The sequence below is a fragment of the Lissotriton helveticus genome, chromosome 2_1 (genome assembly GCF_964261635.1).
Source record: "Lissotriton helveticus chromosome 2_1, aLisHel1.1, whole genome shotgun sequence".
NCBI lineage: Eukaryota > Metazoa > Chordata > Amphibia > Caudata > Salamandridae > Lissotriton > Lissotriton helveticus.
The window spans coordinates 1,511,016,985-1,511,038,946 of record NC_136059.1 but is presented as its reverse complement, the minus strand read 5'-3'; the positions used below and the strand labels follow the sequence as shown (position 1 = coordinate 1,511,038,946).

Below are 21,962 nucleotides of genomic sequence, written 5' to 3'. Positions count from 1 at the left end.
GGTCTCTGTGTGTGTACTCTTCTAGCCGTTCCGCACGGAACGTGGTACTCACGTCAGCTTCAGTGTGACTCTTGGTGTTTGTTTCCGTCATCTTTGTTTGGTAGTGCGTCAGCCGCTTACTGTACGATCTCTAGATTATGGGCTTGGATCCCGTCGCTTGCCACCAATGTTAGAGGGCCGATCCCAGGGGAGGGCAGACTCGACACCTGACCACCCTGTGACCCACCTCTCCTAGGAACACAGCCGAGCACTGGCGGGAGACCCCTCCGAGAGAGGACCTCCGATCTAGGATCGTACACGCTGCGCTAGCACCACTCGACAAAGGGACACTACACCGTAGGATTAAGAGAACGTATTCTTTATCTTCAAGAAAGAAATGGATCTTTATGATCCGCAGATTCTTATGTACAGGTGAGCAAGGGCTCAGAAATGTCTCGGTAGGGGTAGGGTAGCGGGACAGTCTCAAAGTTCAAAGTTACTTGCGGGTGCGTATCCTGCGCACAGCTCTTAATCCTCGAGCCGGGGGATACGGGGTGATCTGGGGTCCAGCCGGACCAGGGTAGTCTCTGAGCCGCGATCGAATCAGCAGGGCTCGAGCAAAGAAGTTGCAGTTCTTACGGTCTTGGGGAGCTGCGATCGAATCAGCAGGGCTCAGGAGTTCGGTTGCAAGGGAGCCGCGAAAGCGTCAGCAGGGCTCAGGTGGTCTCGGGCAGAAGTCCTTCTCCGCTCGGTAGGAGCCGCGACAGCGTCAGGTGGGCTCAGGTGGTTCTTGAGGTTGCAAGGGAGCCGCAACAGCGTCGGCAGGGCTCAGGTGGTCTCGGGCAGAAGTCCTTCTCCGCTCGGTAGGAGCCGTGACAGCGTCAGCAGGTCTCAGGTGGTTCTTCAGGTTGCAGGGGAGCCGCGACGAGGTCAGCAGGGCTCACATAGTCCAGGATACAACTGGGGAATGTCCATAGAGCCACTCCTGATATAGGACTGCTCCCCTTTGATGTCCGGAGTCCTCGCCGGCGGAGGTCTTAGCACCTGGGGGCTGGTTATTGGGGGTTCCGCCTCGGCGGCTCCTTTCATCCTTTCAAGTTGGGTCTGGAGGGATCCCAGACACTCAGCGGCCCTGGAGCCAGCCCTCAGGGAAGCCGGATGGGTGATCGAAACTTGGGAGGTGTGATCGAGCAACTCCTCCCTCTCTCACTCACAGGGAGCGCTCTACCCCCTGGCCGGGTATGGCGCCGAAGGCCGAGGTCGGGCTGTGCCCGGGGCGGCCATCTTAGGTGCAGGGACATGGGCCTCGGCCTCGGGTACCAGGGAAATGGAGGGTGAGGACGGGGAAGCCCAGTGTTGGGTATGTGGGTCATGGAGGGAATAGTCGGGTGAATCAGGGTCATGGGGAGCTGCACGGGTCAGGAAGGACCACGCCACGAGGCCGGGTCCAGCACACCTCCAAATACAGAAATGACAATTAGGAGCTGTTATAATACATAGTCTAATTTAACACAGTGAAACAAATAAGATAACTGCTCTTTTGTGTTCCATGACCTTGCTTCACATTTACACTAAACACAGAGTCCAGGTAAACATGCTCAGCCAAAGGCAGCATGTCATTGGAGGAGCTAATGGAAAGGTCTTGATGCTCATCAGATGGAACATTAACACTTGTGAAATCGACTTGTTCAAAAGTTAACTAATGTTGGCCATCAAATTTTACTACTCCATCTAAATTGATTTGGGCAAACCTCAAGTCTACAATCGAACAAATACTCTTGTAATGTTAAAGGAGCAATTAATTGTTAGCTGTATTTGAATATATGATTGGAAGCATGCATGTAGTGAAATGAGTCGAAAAAACGTGATCACTTAAAAAGATATTGGACGGTGGCATATATTTCAAACTATCATTTGCATACAGCGGCAGCTCCTCCGCAATGGAGGCGCTTCACCCCACTAGCCCAGAGCCAGCAGCTGAAAAATAAAACGATATTTTACTATTGTTTTATTTTTCAGCTGCTGGCTCTGAGCCAGCGCGCACAAGGAGGGGTGTTGCCGGGCCATGGGAGGGGGTAGGAGGATTGTTGCGCACTTAGGTGTCTGTAATCCGGTTGTATTCTACAGCCGTGTTAGAGAAAGGCACAGACTCCCTGAGCGGTACGTAAAACCAGCCTGCTCAGGCCGATCCCCACACTGCTCTCATAATATGAGAGCAATGTCTAGATTGGATGGGGAGTCTGTTGTCCCAGGGACTGCCGGGAGCAGCAGAATGGAGGAGCACCGAAGCACGAGGCGGCCACAGGCACAGGTAAGTTTATTGTTTTGTACTTTTTAATTCAACACCATCCCCCCCCAACCCCCCGACGCTCCTGCTGCCCTGCCGCCCCACCACTCTATAGTGGCAGGAGCCACAACTGTTTGCATAGAGAAACAAATCTGCGTGCAAAGTTAGAGGAAACAGTATTTTTGTTTGGGGACATTGAAAGACTTTTCTGGGTTATAAATAGGGATCCCTGTTTTATTTATTTATTTGCGGGTTTATAACGCGCTAGGATCACCTCCCAAAGGAGTATCTCCGCGCCTTTGGCATCCTTCCTGCACATAGACAGTGAGTACATGTCCTATGTAATAGTTTTGAAATAAAAAGGTTTTTAATTGTTTCCTAAACGGAAGATATTCCTTACAGAGTCTTAAGGAAACTGGGAGGCTGTTCCACAGCGTTGGACCCGCAATTGAGAGGGCTCTACCACCCTGTCTAGTCTTTTTTGCTCTCGGGACCTGCAGCAGAGCTTGTTCACTGGATCGTAAGGATCGCAAATGTTTATAGGGGAGAAATTTATTAAACAAATACCCAGGGCCTTTCTTGTGAAGACACTTGTGTATTATGCAACAAGTCTTGTACTTCACCCTTTGCTTGACCGGAAGCCAATGCAGGGTGTTCAAGAGGGGTTTGGAGGGGGTGCGAGGGGGTTGGTTTAGAACAAGGCGGGCCGCAGTATTTTGGACCACCTGCAATCTGGCAATTACTCCCTCATTAGCTGATAGAAGCAGCCCATTACAGTAGTCTAAACGACTCAACACCAAGGCCTGCACTAGCGTCCTCCTGGTAGAGTCAGGGAGCAAGGGAAACACTTTCCTTAACATTCTGATGACATGGAAACAGGAGCCCACCACTTGATTGCTATGTTGCTTCAAGGACAACTCCTGGTCCAACCTCACACCGAGATTTTTTACCACCTGTTTATGCTCTGGGACTGGTCCCAAATCCTGCGGCCACCAATCTGGGGACCACAGGAGTTTGGCCTCACCGAACAGCATCACTTCCGTTTTAGCAACATTACATTGCAGGAAGTTAGATGCCATCCAGTGGGCCACTGCCTTCATCCCCTGGGAGAAGGAGTTCCTTACCTCATCGGTAAAGTGTGTAAAAGGGAAGAGGAGTTGGGTGTCATTTATGGTATTTATTTTTTCAACATTTCCTTCTGTATTTATCCATATTTATTGTTGCCCATTTTATATGTATTTATCCTATTCATTTTGTGTTTTGCATATAAATGAAGTTGTAAAACTGTACATTTCCATATTTATTTAACTGATAGATCGCACTCCTAATTTGATGTCTGTTGTGTTTTAGCTAGTTAAGCTGTCAAATATTACATTCCAATACATCCACTGGTAAATACCAGCATTATACCATTAATGTATGTTGACATTTGTCATTAATTAAAGAGATGTCATCCTGTTTTTTTAATTTCCCATGCTGTCCATATTCTCAGCTGCTGGCCTACAATTCATCAAAGACAGCACGGAGAGTTACTTAAAAAGAGCAACATTTTCTGTGTTTATCCACTTAAAAAAAAAAAAAAAAGCAGACAGAAAGCACATTGTTTTCTGTCTGAATTTATCTGTAAAAATCCGTAAAAATGGAAAACAGGGAGCCTTATTTATAAATCAGTCAGAGCACTACTATAATATCCTCTAACCCTGTTGTAGTTAGCTTGTGCCATACACAATGTTCTTGTATCTTTTGTATTCAGTAGACAAATGCAACCTTGCCGAGGCAGATGGCTTCAGACAACCCCTTTAGTTACGATGACATGGGCAAGAATCAGCCCCATCGGAAAAATGAGATCCGATGGAACACCACAGATCTGTTTGGTTTCATCTGGAAATTTTGGTGGCTGAAAGCAGTTGAAAGCTCCTGGTGCAACTCAAGGCAGAATGAGGCATTACTGGGGGAATTGGACCAAGTAATTCTTGATTTCTAAGGGGACTCCCAGGGTTCCACTTGTAACACCCCCCTTGTATAACTCTATCCTCATGGATTAATTGGTTCCCCCAGTACCACAGTATTGGTAGCTCGGGGGGACAGAGTGCTGGAAGGATTACCGGGACACTTATAATGAGACCCACTGATTGCTAATAATCAGCGTGCCTGCTCTTTGCTGATGAGGTAGCCCCAGCAAACTATAAAACCCTCCATATGCTTCTCCCTTGGTGGACCCAAATGAAAAATTCCATGGTCAAGTAGTTTTCAGGACTCTTTTCTCCTTAGCCAGGACGCTGATCTCATTCTTTGATATGCTTTTCCTGACTTTGTTCTAATGCCTGCATCTTCACCCCCAACAAGAGCAGATACAAAAGAGATGGAGTGTATGAAAAATACCCAGCATGCACATACATGTATGTAGCCCTATTGCTGAATGTGGGTATCTAGGTGTTTGAAGTGTGAAGTCTTTACAGTTCACTCATAGCACACAACTAGCGGGATACAAAAAAGCATTTTGAGATATACAAAACTCTGCAAAGGGAGGTGTTAGTAATTGGCGGGATACATCAGACAAAGTCACTTGTAATTATAACGTATGGGTTTATTGTGGCATACAGTCCCAATCAACGTGAAGTAATTCTGTCTTTCCTTATTTCTGCAGAGAGCCAGCGTCCAGGACCACCTGGAAGATCAGGAACCTCTCGGGACAAAGAGAGTTCCACAGGTAAGTAGGTTGTTGTTTAATAGGTTTTCTTTTTAGGGGAAAGGGTGTGAGGGCAACACCAACGAACCTAACCTGACACCCAGTGGTACAAAAGAAATAAAGCTTTCTTTGCAATTAACATTCTTGACTAGTATGGGGAAGGATAATCACTTGGTGTTTCTTCTATCCCCCGAAAAATCAATGTATTAATGAATCATTTAGATATTTAGGTACTCTCATTATAAATCACATTTGCTTACTCTGGTGAATAACAACTGTATTAGACCCACTTTCTGTCTTGCTCACGCATACTTCAATGTGGAGAGGATATTTGGGTCTATCCTTTTGTTAGAATCCAGCATCCCTGCTATCCCCAGTTCCCAAGCCTTCATATACGGGTATGAACCTGGACCAGCCACGCTCCTCCAGCAGTATGTTGTGGTGATACGGAGAGTCCTGGGTCTCCAGGATGCCTCCGTGCATTTACACGGGCATGGTGCAGGTTCTGGGACGTGGAACTCAGCGTCTTGCCCTCTGTCCATTTTCGCGCGGCTTCTTCTTCTGTTCCCTTGTCCATCGCCTTCTAGTCCTGCTTACGTGCCTCTGTCAAATACGCTTCTCCTTTTAGCCCACTTCATTGGTTCTTCCTCCATATTGATGTCTTCGTCATCATGCTTCCAGCTGGTTTGTTTGTCCCACTTAAAGGGACTGTCGTCCAGTGAATCCCGTTGAGTTAGTACTTCACGAGTTTCATTATCCTTAAAAGACAAACGGTCCGACATGTAGCCGGGAACTGGACTGGCAGGTGCAGGCTGCGAATAGAGAAGGCCATTGTTTTTATTAGACATATGGGGAACATGCCATGGTTCATCCTCTAAAATGTCCTCCCCTCCCAGTTCGGGGTCGCGGTTTGTGTGACAGTCCTCCCCCCGAAGCATTTTCTGTTTGGGAAAAAAGAGGGATTCTAGAAAGAAAGTCAGCATTGCCATTGGTAGAACCCTTTCAATGTTGAACCTCAAATTGGAAAGGTTGAAGAGATAGAAACCACCTATGAATGCAAGGATTGTTGCTTTTAGTACAGCTCATCCAGGTCAATGGAGCATGATCTGTATAAAGTGTGAAAGTCGACCTTCTAAGTAATAACAAAGTTTTTCCATTGCCCATTTAATGGCCAGGCATTCCTTCTCTACAATAGGATAGTATTGTTCACGAGGGAATAACTGGTGACTGATTTAAAGGATGGGTTGTTCGAAACCTTCTTTAAATATCTGAGATACGACAGCCCCCGCCCCTATCTCAGAGGCGTCAGTCTGTAGGATGAGGGGTCTATCAAAATCCGGGGAGGCTAATACTAGACTAGTGGTGATAGCTTGTTTTAGGAGGTGGAAGGCCTCACAAGCTCTGGGCAAAGGATGAAGCAGAACCTGTTTCGCAAACCCCTTTTTTAGGAGATCCATCAAAGGCTCTACGATTTCCTAATACTGAGGTATAAATCGCCTGTAATATCCTAATAGTCCTAAAAAGGCCCTTATTTCTTTTTTGTAGTGGGGAAGGGGGTGTTTAAGATGGCTTTTACTTTTTCCTCCTGTGGTTCTATCATCCCATTTCCAAGTAGGTATCCTAGATATTTACATTTAGGGAATCCCATTTTGGATTTCTTGGCATTAATATGGAGATTGGAGTCGTATAACTCCTGGAGTATCTTGCAACAATGTATAAGATGGTCTTCCCACGTAGGGCTGAAATTTACAATGTTGTACAGATATGCTGAGGAATATGATTGGTGTTCCCTAAGAACTTGGTTCATTGGTCATTGAAAGGTTGGCGGGGGCTCCATGCAAACCAAAGGGAAGAACTGTGAACTCATATAATACCATCTGGCGTGGAGAAGGATGTCTTTTCCTGGTCTCCTGGCATAAGGGGTACTTGCCAGTATCCTTTTGTTAAGTCCAGTGTGGATATGTATTATGCTTTTCCTAATTTTTCCAGAAGCTCATCTGTCCTAGGAAAAGGGCATGCATCAAATTTGGAGATGGAATTCACTGCCCTGAAATCAATACAAAACCTTATAGATCCATCTGGTTTGGGAAGTAGGACAATAGGTGAAGACCAATTACTTTGTAGAGGTTTGATGACACCATCTGTAAAGTATCTATCTCGGTTTTAGTGGCCTCCCTCCGGGCAACCGGTATTCAGTATAGCTTTGTTTAGTTAACAACCAGGTTGTCTAAGGTACACTGAGGCGAGTTTGTAGTTAAAATCCCCTGAGCTTCTCAGGTGGTGGACCTAACCATTTCGTAAGTAGGTTAATATGATAATATTGTTGCTTTCATGGGGACATTTGTAGTCAGTAGGTTGTATTCCCTATTTTAGCTACTATCTTATAGGACCCTTTCCACTCTGACCGGATCTTGGCTGGGGATGTGGGTAAGACTAAGAGTACTAATACCCAATCGTTTACCTGGAGATGTTGCCACCTTTTTCCTTGATTGTGAAATGCCTCTTGTCTTTTTTTTTTTTTACTTTTTTCTAGATTGGAATGAGCCAACCTTCGAAGTTTTTCTTTCCTGAATTTTAATTGTTTAGTATATTCCAGTAGGTTCCCCACTTCCTCCCCTTGGTCTTTCTCCCGGGCTTCCCGGGTCATTTCCAATAGGATCCTGGGTTGACTTCTATACAGTAATTCAAAAGAAGAGAAGGCAAGACTAGTCTGTACTGGTTCTCGAATAACAAAGAGGGCAAGAGGAAGGATTGGGTCTCCTTGCCTTCCTTCTCCCGGTAGCATTTTGTTTCAAAGAGAGTTTGAGAGTCCCGTTATATCTCTTGACTAAACAATCCATTCGAGGATGATTTACAGAAGTTTTCCTATGGGTTAGATTTAAGACCTTACAGCTTGTTTCATAAGACAAGAGACAAAATGGGTTCCTTGATCCGTGAGTATTACACGTGGAAACCCAACTCTAGGAAAGTTTTCAATCAGTTTCTCAGCAATGTTGTTGGTAGTGGGGCTTTTGAGGGGAAAAGCCTCCGGATAATGAATAGCATAATCTATCACTACGAGAGCATGGGCGTTCCCTTTACTGGACTTTCAGAGGGGACCTATAAGAGCCATTCCAACACATTCAAAAGGTTTCCCTGTAATAGGAAGAGGTTGAAGTGGTATGTATACGGGCAATAGGGATTTTTTCTCTAACATATTTCACATATTTGACAATATGACTTAATAGCTGCATAGATTCCAGGCCAGTAGAACTGTATACAAATATTCAGGGTTGTTTTATGAGTGCCCATGTTTCCCGCCAGAAGGTGGGAATGGGAGAAGAATAGGATTTGATCCCAAAATTCATAGAGAACTAATAATTGGTGGTTGTCTCCAACTTGTCCTAACCAATAAAACAGACCTTTTCTTATGAAGAATTGAGGGTATCTCTTACTAGGATTCTTCACATTATTTTGACCTTCTTGCCATGCATTGTACAACGTGGCATCATTCGATTGGGTCTGATGGAAATTCCTATCTAAGGACCGGGGCTCTTGACTTATAAGGGCGGTCTTGGGTTTAACATTGTTTTGTTTGTCCCCTTCTGCTGGTACCTTTCCTACGGTAGACAAGAACATTTCCAAAACGGCAGGATTGTCTGTTCCTATTATAAGGTCTTCAGGAAGATTGTGTAGGACTCCTACTTCTATAGTGGCCGGGGAACCCTTAAGGGGTGTTTTGGAGAGGATAGCCACAGGGTATGTCTTTACATCTCTATGTACACAACATATATTGACAAATCTTCCCAGGACAACTTGAGATTCCTTAATCAGTTCCCCTTGTATGACAGACTGTCTGCAGCCTGAATCTAATAAGGCAGTGCTCAACAGCCATTAACATGCACACTTAAATAGTAACAATGCCCCTATTCTTTGGTATACAAAATTGATTTAGGAAGATAGCTGATATCCATGAGTTTTTCTGTGGGCTTCTTGTGGAGACACAATCTAGTGATATGGCCCCATTCGTAACAATCAAAACATTGAGGCCCGCTATAAATCACCGGCTCCGTCTTTTGGGGCTTGGAAATCACAGGCTCGGTAGCAGCTTTCCAGGGTTTCTTTTAAGGGCTTCCTTGGGAATTATTCTGGTAATAGCCTTTATCACTCTCCCCAGTGGACATCTGGGGTTGTGCCCTTGAGATGGTGGTGATGCTGTCTTTACCATTGTTGTGTTGCAGAGGAGAGGGCCTCCATATATTGTTCCAGATATATCAAGTTCATAATCTCCTCTTTACAGTTTTCGGTAGGGCGAAACCATTTATCTGCGGCCATTGTCAATTTGAAAAATAGAACCTTTGGGTTATCTCCAGTAGACCCTCTTTCTCTCCTGAACCTAACCATATATGCTTTGGCATCCATACCCAGATAGTTGAACAGAATATTCCTGATCCCCTCATATGATGTAGTGCCATATAGATTTGCTACCTGATAGGCAACCTGCCCTTCTCCGGTTAATAGTGGGGTGGAAAAAAGGCCATTTTTATATGGGCCAAGCGCACGCTCTGGCTTCCCTCTCGAAGTTCAAGAGAAATGCGTCCAGGTCTTCTCCTAGAGCTCATTTCTGTAATGCCACCTCAGGGTAGGAGATATGAATCCCTTGCACAGAAGAGGCCAGTTGTAACTGGTCCTTCACTACTTTATGTATGGCCTCTACCTGAGACTTCATGGTGTCACGAAAAATCTGTCAATCGGCTTCTGCTGATGAATCTGACTTTCAAGGGCCCACTCCAGCTTCCTCTTGCTCTGTATCAATTGTTGAACTTGGTTCTCCATTTTGGGTACCAATAGAGCTATTCCCACATTCTCCACCATGTGTTAGTAATTGACGGGATAGATCAGTCGGACAAAGTCACTTGTAATTATAACTAGGGCACCCTGCTTTCCATTTGTTACTGATTTTTACAGAGAAATACAGATGGAAAACACAGTCTTTCCTGTCTGTATTTGTTTTTAAAAGCAGAAAAATACAGGCAATTTGCTTCTTTTGAGTGACTCACCATGCTGCGATTAATGAATTTCAGGCCAATAGCTGTATAGAATGGCAGCATGAGGAGCTACAAAGCTTAATGAGAAGTGCTTAAATTACTGCATATCTCAACATGTAAATGTGCTATTATACACATTATTTTGATGTGAGTTTATTTTCTTCTTATTTTATTATTGGTGGCTGTGTAGTATGCTAAAACCTGACAGGCATCAAAGTATGAGTGCATATTTATCCGTTAAATAAATGCAGAAATATATGGGTTATCACCTCATCTGTTCACAAAATAAAAATGCATATATACTAATTAGATGGCCAAAAAATAAATATGGATAAATACAGGCAGAAATGTTAAACAAATAAATACAATAAAACCGGGAGCCCTACTTATAACGTATGCCTTTCTTGTGGCATATAATCCCAATCAATGTAAAGTAATTCTGTCTTTCCTTATTTCTGCAGAGAGTAAGCGTCCAAGACCACCAGGCAGATCAGGAACCCCTCGGAACAAAGAGAGTGCCACAGGTGAGTAGGTTGTTGTTTAATGTTTAATAGGTTTTCTTTTTTAGGGGAAAGGGTGTAAGGACAACTCCACCAAACCTAATTTGGCATCCAGTGGTACAAAATAAATAAAGCTTTCTTTGCAATTAACAGTCTCGACTAGTAGGGGGAAGGATGATCATTCGGTGTTCCTTCTATCCCCCAAAAAATCAATGTAGTAATGAATCATTTAGATACTCTCGTTATAAATCACTCTTTGGTTACTCCAGTGAAAAACAACTGTATTAGACCCACTTTCTGTCCTGCTCATGCATACTTCAACGCGGAGAAGATTCTTTGGTCTATCCTTTAATTAGAATTGGGTGCCCCCGCTATTGGGAATGCTGTCCTTTCTCTTTCCCCAGCTCCCAAATCTCCATATACGGGTACACACCTTGGCTAGCCATGCTTCTCCAGGAGCATGGCAGGCGACCCAGAGGGTCCTGGGTCTTTGGTCTCTCTCCATGCCTCTTTGCGGTCACGTTTTAGTTTTCGTTATGTGGAACTCAGCATCTCGCTCTCTTGCCTTTTTAGCAGGACTTCTCCTTCCGTCCCCTTGTCCGCCTCCTTCCGTCCTGCTTAGTGCCTCCATCAAACACGCTTCTGCATTTATCCTGCTTCTCATTGGTTCTTCCTCCATATTGACTTCTTCGTCATCATGCTTCCAACTGGTCTGTTCGTCACACTTAAAGGGACTGTCGTCCGGTGAATTCTGTCAAGTTTGTACCTCATGTGTTTCCTCATCCTTGAAGGACAAGCGGCTCGACATGTAGTTGGGAACTGGACTGGCAGGCATGGGCTGCGAATAAATAGAGAAGCCATTATTTTTATTAGACGTATGGGAACATGCCATGGTTCATCCTCTAAAATGTCCTGCCCTCCTAGTTCGGGGTGGCGTTCTGTGTGACAGAAGGGCTCAAAACCATGCACACCAAAAACGTTAAGGATTCGCTGTGAAATATCTACGAAATCTCAAATAAAGATTTGCAAATAATAATTAAATAATCACAAGAAAGGACTCTCCAAAAAATACAATTAACTCAGACCAGGAAATGAACATGGCTGCCCTAGTTGCTCTGAAGCTAATGACAAGCCTGTCTAGTGGATTACACTGTTAGTATACTTAAAAGGTTTGCAAACTGACTGCATGTGTGCATAATTTAGACAAGTATGTCCAACGGACAAAACTCTATAAGTTGCACAATCCAATAAAAGTGCATAGGCATGTTAAAGACTGATGCATAGCTTGATGGCAGGTTAAAACATATCTGGTTGCTGTTGTCTTAGTGGTGATTTTTTTGCATGGAGGCAGTAGTCTTTCAGTTAACTTAATAATAATGGTGAATGGGTTCATTTTTACATTTGCTTATGGAAGTTAATCATTGGGATGTTCTGTGGCCAGTGTAGGAGATAATGCCCCCTTGACTCTTTTTCCACTGCCACACAATTGTCTCTGTATGCTTAAAAATATTTTTAATGAACCTTTTCCTGCGTGCCGTTTAAAGATTTTGCTGCATCACTTATGTGAATGGAGAAATGCTGACCTCTGACCTCATGTCTTGAACATAGAAAGTTCTGTTTGCGACGTTTCATCAAATTTGAATGACAATCGACTTACACCTCACACCTCTTCAATCCACCACCAGACACTCCCTGCCCCTGTATCTCATTTTCCTGCCCCTGTATCTCATTCTTGCAGGTTCCTTCTATTATTCTTTGTGCGTGTTCCCATCTTTCTCTTCTTTCTTTTGTCCCCCTTTTTCATTCTTTTGCTCTGGGTCAGTTTGATTTTTTGTTTAAATTTGTTTATTGAATTTCAAAATATTTGCTGCTATTAAAGAAGCATCTGCTCGAGTCACATATTTGTGCATATATCACAAAAAGACAAATAGCATAGGCAATCTAAATATTAAGAGCATGTATGCTTTACTTGTTTGCGCATCACATTGGATGTATCGTGTGTGTTAATGTTTTAAGAAACTGGGAATGCATGAACTTGGACAGAGTTGTGTTGTACCACTTGGGCTCATGAGATAGGACCTACCCGGCGTGCCTTTGTTTCCCCTGCAATGTGTGCTGTGATTATAGTTGTTTCTCGTCTACCTGCTGTGGGTTTGAGATTCTGGTTGCGACTAAGTGAATATATATAATGTACCTGGTTGTGTTCATAGCTCGTGGGGCAACCCAACTCCCTATTTTGCAAGGTACCAAGCAGCATCTGACATAACATGCGTGAACCACTGGGCCATGCCAGTCATCTACGTCACACTGAGGTCCCGGATGACTCCAAGTCATCTTGCCATGAGCTCCTGAGATCTAGTAGTATCATGTCCCATGCCGCTGCCAGTGGGAGTGTCCGTAAACCCAGTGCATCCTCACTGCGCAATGCCACGCTCTCCGCCTGTGCCAGGACGTCAGTGATTGCTGCCAGGCTTTTATTTTCAAAGCTTCCTAGTTGGCAGGGTATGCTCAGACGTGAGTCCCTTGCTCACTTTGCCACTGGATTCAAGCAAGCCTGGTTGAAGACGGCTGAAATGCCAGAAACCGGTCTAGGAAGCTAGATTCCGGTCCAGGGAAGGCATGGCTTGGCAGTTCGGGCTGGACTGTTCCCATGAGGCACAGGGTCAGACTGATTTGCATATGGCCATGTCTGAACTGGGGTGGCAGAGTGGGCTAAAGAACGGTGATGGATTAAACCCAGATCTGTTGACTGGGTGTGAGTGTTTGATTGGTTCAGATGCTCCGTCCATCACCACCCCCTTTTGTACCGCTTTGTTTGCATAAGTTGGCAGGGTATGCTCAGACGTGAGTCCCTTGCTCACTTTGCCACTGGATTCAAGCAAGCCTGGCTGAAGACGGCTGAAATGCCAGAAACCGGTCTAGGAAGCTTGATTCCGGTCCAGGGAAGGCATGGCTTGGCAGTTCGGGCTGGACTGTTCCCATGAGGCACAGGGTCAGACTGATTTGCATATGGCCATGTCTGAACTGGTGTGGTAGAGTGGGCTAAATAACGATGATGGATTAAATCCAGATCTGTTGAGTGGGTGTGAGTGTTTGATTCGTTCAGATGCTCCGTCCATCACCACCCCCTTTTGTAAGGCTGTTATATTCGGCGGGTCCGGAGATTTCCAGCGCCTAGTGATTAGGCGTGTGGCTACAATAAGATCTGTGAATCGGGACGTTACTTTATGCTTCTTGGTTCTTTGGAACAGGCTCAGGAGGCAAACTTCTCATGAATACTCTACTGTGCGACCTGTGCAGTTGGCTAAGTGCGGTATGACCGCTCTCCAATAGGGGGTGAGGGTTGTGGAGGCTCACAGCATGTGCAGTAGATCTGCATCTATCAATTTACATCTCGGGCACCCGGCATCTGTTCGATTAAATCATCTGTTGATCTTGGCTGGCGTCTTGTATTCCCTCTGAAGGATTTAGTATTGTATTAAATGGAATCAGGCGTTCCTCTGGATATGTGTAGGTCCTTCTATTATGTCCGACCACTCGCTGTCAGTGAATTGTCTTTGCAGGTCTGCGTTCCAGCACTGCCTGAGTGGCACCACTGACTGTGCCGAGTGTGTCAGCAGGGACTTAGCAAACCATTTGGTAAGGTGTCTGCCAGTGCCCAGCTGGTGAACATATTGAACAGTGAGATGAATCGAGGGCTCATGAGCCATGTCTCCCGCCTGGGACTTGCAATGCCCGCATTAGTGCAGCATATAACAGGAATTGGCCCTGCTGCAGGCCACTGACTTCGGTTAGCGTGTGGAATGGCACTAATTACTGGTCTTGATACAGGTCTCCTGGGGTCTGCAGCCCCTCCACTTCCCAGGGGGCAAGCTCTCCAGCTGAGACTGCATGGTGGCGGCTTGGTGTGCCAAGTATGGGCAGGGAGGGAGAATACGGAATAGTTCCTTTTGTGAGCTTTAGGCTCCAACTAAAGCATTTATTTGCAACCGATGCCAGGAGCTGGATTGGGGCTGCAAGCCTCCTGCCAGGGTGGAATAAGGCTATGCTTTGGGGCTGTGTGCAGCCAGGTTGCAGTGTTGCAATGTCTTCCAGCTGCATGCCACTGATCCAACAAGCCACCCATTGGAGTTGCGATGCCAAATAGTGCTCTATGTTGGGGACAGCTAATCCACGTAGATCAACCGGTAGATAAATCTATGCTATTGTTACTCTACTACAAGTGACATGCCAAATGAACTGCTGTAGATCTTGCTCTAAAACGTGAAAAAATTAGGGTCTGATGTATATTGGCAGGTTTGTGAAGTGGTAGAGCTGCCGCGGGATCACCACCATTTTCAGGAGTGCAATACGGCTCATGGTGGCTAGTGGGGGTGCACCAGAAGGACATCTGCGATCTTACTGCCTTCACGGCCCGCGCAATGTTGCCTTCCAGAAGGTCTTCTGATTGGCGATAAACTCGGACTCCCAAGTAGCAGAATGCTGAACTCTGCCATGGCACCAGTACCAAACCTGGATCAGGGGTCATCTCGTGAATGGGTACAGGCACGACTTCCCCCAGTTTACCCACAACCCTGACATCGAGGCAAACTCCAGCAACGCCCTCTCCACCGCCGAGCATGACCCATGGACATCCTGGAGGTATATCAGCAGATCGTTGGCATACAGAGAAACTGCGTGCATGTCGTCGCCCAGAGGGATGTCCCACTCCGCGCCGGTTTGGCAGAGAGACACGGCCAGCGGCTCAATGGTGAGTGAGAATGGCAGCGGGGAGAGTGGACACCCCTGCTGGGTGCCACGCTTGATTGGGACCGCTTGTGACACATAGGGACCCGTCTTGATTTTGGCTATGGGATCCATATATAGCAGCTTAACCAGACCCAGTAATTATTCCCCCAGCCCATACTTATTAAGGGCAGCAAATAAATAGTCCCACTCCAGGGTGTCAAAGGCCTTATTCAGGTCGAGGACCATGCAACCCGAGTGTGTCCAACACTCTCTGGAATAATGGGCACACAGAAGAAACGCTGTATATTCAGTGATGTGCAGCGGGCAGGTACAAAGCCATTTTGGTCGGCATGTCCCAACTGCGGTACCAAAGGAGCAAGTCTACACGCTAGTATACTGGCCAATACCTTGTCTGTGTTCAGTAGCGCCAGTGGTCGGTAGAAGCCTAGTAGCTCTGGATCCCTATCCGGCTTGTGTAGCGGGACCAGCAGCGACTCGCGAAGCGACACTGGGGAGACAGACGACTCCTTTGCTCAATGGTACATTGTGCTCTGGGTCAGTTTGATGAGGAAAAATAATTGCTGTTCCTTGATAACGAGAGTGGTGGCCCTACCTGAAATTTCGAGCTCATATTTAAGCACAGAAAAATGTTGTACATCTGGCACCATGTTTTATATTTCCAGAAACAATTCTGTGAAATCAGTTCAGATTAAGAGCTGATAGAAAATTCCATCCTTACAGAGTAAATGGAGAAGAGAAACAGAAAAGCAGGGGAGCTCGGTTTCTAGATCGGTCTACAAAAGGCTAGCTGAAAGGAATGAATCTACACCCTTTTACAGGGGGTATTATTTTTTTATTTATGGTTGTTTTTAAAATACAACTATCACTCTTAGAAGTCTCTTGGCACTAAGTGGCTTAAGAATGAGATGGAAAAAGGATTGTTGGACATCGCGAGAAAAGCCAGGTTTTTTTAAGGCCGCCCTAAATTATTTTACGAATTACCTGAGAAAAACCGTGGGGCCTTGAACAATACTCACAACTTCCAGTTTTTCGTAAGCTGTGCTGTGTCGAACGGGAGCAGCTTCCGAGCACGGAGAGGCTGCGCTCGCGCCCGTTACTTGTATTACACGTGTTTACATCAGTAAATATTCATGACTGGAGCTGCGTACCAGGGCCTTTTAATTAGCGGCGCGTGGGCCTCGAGCGTGAGCAGCTGGATGCGGCTCCCCCGCCTTCCCGCGTGTTTCCCTTCTGGCGCGGAAGGTTTCATGTACCTCAGGCCTCAGACGGTAGTAGCTACCCTGGCACTCTTGTCCCTCTGCTGTTCGTTTATCAATGGTAGTGTGTGAGTAGCAAAGGGCGTAAATTGTCTGTGCCTGCGATGTTATGAGGGGCAGGGCATGTCAGTGTCCCTGATTGGGCCTGGTACCTGGCCAGCGCTCTCCTTTCTAGTGGTCCTGTTCAGTCCTTTTAGACAAGGCATGTTTTGCCTTCATGGGTTACGACTATAGACGCTTGTATTCCAATTTTCTACCCGCTCTGGGCCCCAAACCACAACAGGCCTCTTTTACAAACACGTGGAATAAAACGTCGGTTATCTGCGGAATGGAAAGAACATTTTAAACTTTTTAAGGATTCCCAAGGACTACGAGAGTAACCCAGAACAAGCATGACAGTAATCGATTTTTTAGGAAGTATTACAATGTGTAAACATGTGATATGTAGAGTTTTCACATGGTGGTAAATTCCAGAAGCAGTTGTATCCCTAATCCAAATGATGTTCATAGGTGGATAAGGAAATACAGCTTTTTTTCTCATTGGTTTAATATTTTTCTTGAAACCTCTTTTTCTAGAGAGTATTAAATAGCAAACGCTTCTTTTTCCACTCTACAAAAGCACTTTACTCACGTCTTCCACAGGAGCACATTTTGGCGTATGTCCCTAGTGGGAAATTACCCATAAGAGGTATTTCATTGCTCATAAAACCTAGAATTTGAGGGTGTTAACCTAATTATGCTGGGAGTCCTGTCCTGAAATGGCTTCAGTCCCGCGCCTACCACCACTCACCAAATGTAAGGCCTGTATTCAGTGTCTCTGAGCAGTCAGCTGCCGCTGAGCGATATCTGTGATGCGTGACATCAGTAAATGGAGCGCTTGCACCACTTTTTTCCTTGAAGTTGAACCCCATGTCACCAGCCTGCGCTACGGCTGGGGCAAATTGTGCAGATGAATGGTCGCAGATTTATTAGAGCAAGCAATTCAGGTGGCCGCTCGCAGACTGTTAATCATTTAAATTGCTTTCATTCAAAATCTTATGACCTTCACGTACCGTGTGGAAAACATTCCTCTTTCAGGAAGCATTTCAGTCCCTCTAATGCACCTTGAAGATTACGACATTTTTTTCTTGCTGGCAAAGCGCGGAGATACCCTTATGGGATTGATTCCAGCGCGATATAAGAAATTAAAATAAAATAAAAAAAAATACAGGCTGTGAATGTCTTTGATTTATATTTTGGTTGATACCTCCTAAAGACTGTAGGCTTGACTTGCTAACCATCAGCTTGTCCCTGTGCACCAACCTCCAGGCGGGTTTGGGTTGCGAGTGCCATCTCTGCTTTGAGAGGTAACTCATTTTGTTTTCAGGCTGGCCCTGCCCTTTGGCATCTGAAAGCCTGCTGTTGCGTTAATGTATGCCCTCCCTCTGGCGAATTTGTGACCCAGACACTCTTTATCCCGATGTGTTTACTTGCTCTTTACTATTATTCTACTGCGACTTAAATCATTTTTGAACATGCGCTTTTTAAACCAATTTAATTGTTTTGGGTGTGTGGGAAATTCTTTTGCCGTGAAGTGGAGGATTTCTCTCTCTCTGCCCGGTGGAAGGTGGCTTCTTTTTATGTGCACTTTTTGTTTTTATTTATGTATATACTGATTTTTGCTGTGGGCTTATTGGCTTATTTGAACAAAGCTGATCAGCTGGCCAATCTCATTCGGGTGCTCCTTTGGCGGGAATTTTAATGCTGGTCCCTTTGGGCCCCTTTGTTTTTGGAGCCAGCAGACTTCAGGGACCATTGTGTCCACATTTTGTGCACCTTTGCTCTCTAACTTTCTCCGGATCATGGCTCTGGCATGCCGAGGCTTGCTTTGTGAGCCAAGCCTTTGCTCTTACCACTGGTGTCCTATGTCCTCTATTACCATATTTAAGTGCCCTGTACCCCTAACTCTCCCGGTAGCCACACCCTATATAATCAGTCACTGTCCACTCAGAGCTATACATTGTGAAATAATAGACTTTAATTTAAATATAGGAAAGGTGCGTTTATCAGGATTGTGCATCCAAATATGGTTGAGCAAAAATATTGTCTGACAGAAATATTCTATGTTGAAAGTCATTCAAAAAATATTGTCCTTAGGTGTGTAGACTTTAATTTATTAACTCCATTGAACTGATATTTTTGTAAACAATCTGTAGGACACAATTTTTATGCCAAATTATGTTTGGTTACGATATTATTGTGCCATTCCCTTTATTGTAGGTTCACAACAGCATTCACAATGTGATTGTCCTGCTACCGTCAATGTTGTTGCTTTGGGGTAATTTAGTGGTACAAAAGGGGGTGGTGATGGACGGAGCATCTGAACCAATCAAACACTCACACCCAGTCAATAGATCTGGGTTTAATCCATCACCGTTCTTTAGCCCACTCTGCCACCCCAGTTCAGACATGGCCATATGCAAATCAGTCTGACCCTGTGCCTCATGGGAACAGTCCAGCCCGAACTGCCAAGCCATGCCTTCCCTGGACCAGAAACAAGCTTCCGAGGACCGGTTTCTGTCATTTCAGCCGTTGGCAGGGTATGCTCAGACGTAAGTCCCTTGCCCACTTGGCCACTGGATTCAAGCAAGCCTGGCTGAAGACGACTGAAATGCCAGAAACCGGTCCTCGAAGCTTGTTTCCGGTCCAGGGAAGGCATGGCTTGGCAGTTCGGGCTGGACTGTTCCTTTGAGGCACAGGGTCAGACTGATTTGCATTTGGCCATGTCTGAACTGGGGTGGCAGAGTGGGCTAAAGAACGGTGATGGATTCAACCCAGATCTGTTGACTGGGTGTGAGTGTTTGATTGGTTCAGATGCTCTGTCTATCACCACCCCCTTTTGTACCACTTTGGGGTAATTTAGGGCATCAAAAGCAAGGTGATGGATGAAATGTTTGAATTAAACTCAGACACTGGCCTGCTCGGTATGCATCTCAATCAATTGTTTTTCTCCTGCAATGCTACCCAGTGCTTAATTTGTCTCCCAAAAAATAAGTGCCATGGCTCTCGTCAGGAGGCCACTGCAGCTTCCACCACAGGTTGCTTCTGCTGCCAATTATAGTAATAATACAATTACTAACCAACTATTCAAGGCCCCCAAAGCTATAAGAATGGCTTGGGCAGCAGTTAATTGTAATTTCTAATGTATATTGAATTCATAATTAACTGTTCTTGTGCAGATCTCTAAATAAGAGACTGTCACAAGCTCCGGTGTTGTCAAATAAGTGATGGTGCCCAGAACCGCAAACCACAGGCTTAAATTAAGCACTGATGCCACATCAGTTTGGACCCAGCCCCAAGCAAATCAGACTTGACCATGATTCAATGGGAACAATCAAGCCCACACTGCCAAGTTTACTTCTAGTGGCACAGTGACGTTGGGACTCATCTCTGGGCACACACGTAGGGCATCAAAAACAAGGTGATGGATGGAATGTTTAAATTAATCTCAGCCACTGGCAATCCCTCAGACCGATTCCTAATCTATAATGTTTCACTCACCTTGCTACAACAGTTTGGACCCAGTCAGTTTGGGTGTCACGTGTGGCACGCACTGTATCTCATGGCAGGCACTGTGATGAGTCCTGTTCTGGTGCTAAAGAGGAGGGATCACCCTCCTTACTTAAAAGTTAAACACAAATTCGAGAGCCCCACTCTACTGTATGGGCTGGCCTCCCTTTCCGGAGAAGCAAAAGTTTTTGTGTTGTAGAACGCTTGTCCACCAAGATTACCCCTTAGTGACAGGCTTCATCATTGGGTCCCTTCCAATTCCGCTGTGGAGTGTGAGTTGCACGGGAGCAAAGAATAGTATCAGACCAATAATACTAAAAGAGAAGAGATGGAGGGGCCATTTTGGGTTAGTGGCAACTTCTATTTAATAAATCCCCCCAGTCGGTATGAATAAAATATGGGAAAGCAAATGGGAAGTTTGAATGAGTATAAGAGCCCTAACTTCCTTCTTTGGCCTGGTCTTCGTGTTTCTGCCTCCCTTCCCCGTGGCTATCGTTAGGACTGTAAGTCTCACTCCCTGAGACCACTCCTTACTTCTTAATGCATAAACGTGAAGTGCAAAATAATCACGCTCTCTGCATGCCAAATGAAATTCTTAAACCTACTTGGTATCTGTTCCATTGCATCTGTAACACAAAGGGAGAATTAGCCTGAAATGTCTATGAGCAGATTCCTGTGTACCGGTTTTTGGTGTAGCTGTTGAGATTGCCGCTAACAATTCATTTGACTTTAATCTATAGCCTTATCACCATGTAGTGTCAAGCTCATGATCCTGTAAGTATTAATGGCAGGATCGTCCAGATGTTGTGAACCCAAATTAATAGGAGAGCACATCTAACTCACTCGCAGGACGTTGCCCCTGTGATTAGCCACTCACACACACTGCACTACTTACATACTACACAGTTCATACATAAAAAAAACACATATTAGCGCTCTATAGGTCCCATAGATATCAAGGTAGCCTGGAGTCACGCTCTGTATATAAAGAGGAAAGCGTATTAGACCTAAAATATGCTTTAGCGTGAACCTTCAATGAGGCTTCCTACGGCTATGGGGTACTTGTAATTTGTAATTTGTAACTGAGTTTTGTATCGCGCCAACTCACCGACAGGTCTCAAAGCGCTTCTGACAAGTACAGCAACAAGAGAACAAAGTGGAGATAAAGATGTTAACTAGACTACGGGGATGTAAATGCGTCCTTGAAGAGCAGAGTTTTCAGGGTTTTTCTAAACCTGAGAAGGTTAGCCTCTCTACGGAGCACCTCCGGTAGCTTATTCCAGATGGTGGGAGCTTGAACTGAAAAAGCTCTGCCTCCTTTTGTTGCCAATTTGAAACGTGGGCAGGATAGCAGGAGGGAATCGGAGGATCTGAGGGCGCGCTTAGGTTCATAGATTCTGAGCCTATCTTTTATGTAGGCTGGCGCCTGACCGTGAATTGCTTTATGGCAGATGCACATGTTCTTGAATTCAACTCTTTGTTTCATAGGGAGCCAGTGCAGCCTATAAAGCAAAGGAGAGGCATGGGTCCGCCTAGGTACTCCGAATATCAGACGGGCTGCGTCGTTCAGGATGACCTGTAGACGATTGATGGAATTTTTAGGGAGGCCTAGGTATAGTGCGTTGCCGTAATCAATTCTCGACACAATAGTAGCTGAGACGATGGTTTGGAGCATGCTCCTTGAGAGTAGAGGGGCAAGCTTACGTAGCTGCCTGATCAGATTAGTGCATGAGCCAACGACAGCGGACACTTGGTTAGTCATTGATAATTCCTGGTCGATTTTCATCCCGAGGCTCTTTACATTAGAGCACGGTTTTGGGGTAGGTCCAAGTTCTTGTGGCCAGAATAAGTCATTCCAGGGGGAGGTAGAAGTAGAAACTACAAGAACCTCCGTTTTATCTGGATTTATTTTCAATAGGTTGGACG

At 45.4% G+C, this 21,962-nt stretch overlaps 1 protein-coding gene across 2 annotated transcripts in view; it reads left to right on the top strand.

Annotated features, from left to right (window-relative positions):
* The window catches only part of LOC144819826 (uncharacterized), a 254,614-nt gene that overhangs the window by 86,333 nt on the left and 146,319 nt on the right, over positions 1 to 21,962 (top strand). For both annotated transcript variants that reach the window (XM_078677552.1, XM_078677551.1), the window contains exons 3-4: positions 4,914 to 4,976; positions 10,444 to 10,506. In XM_078677552.1, the coding sequence (XP_078533678.1) occupies positions 4,914 to 4,976; positions 10,444 to 10,506 (126 nt within the window). The remainder of the gene's footprint in view (positions 1 to 4,913; positions 4,977 to 10,443; positions 10,507 to 21,962) is intronic.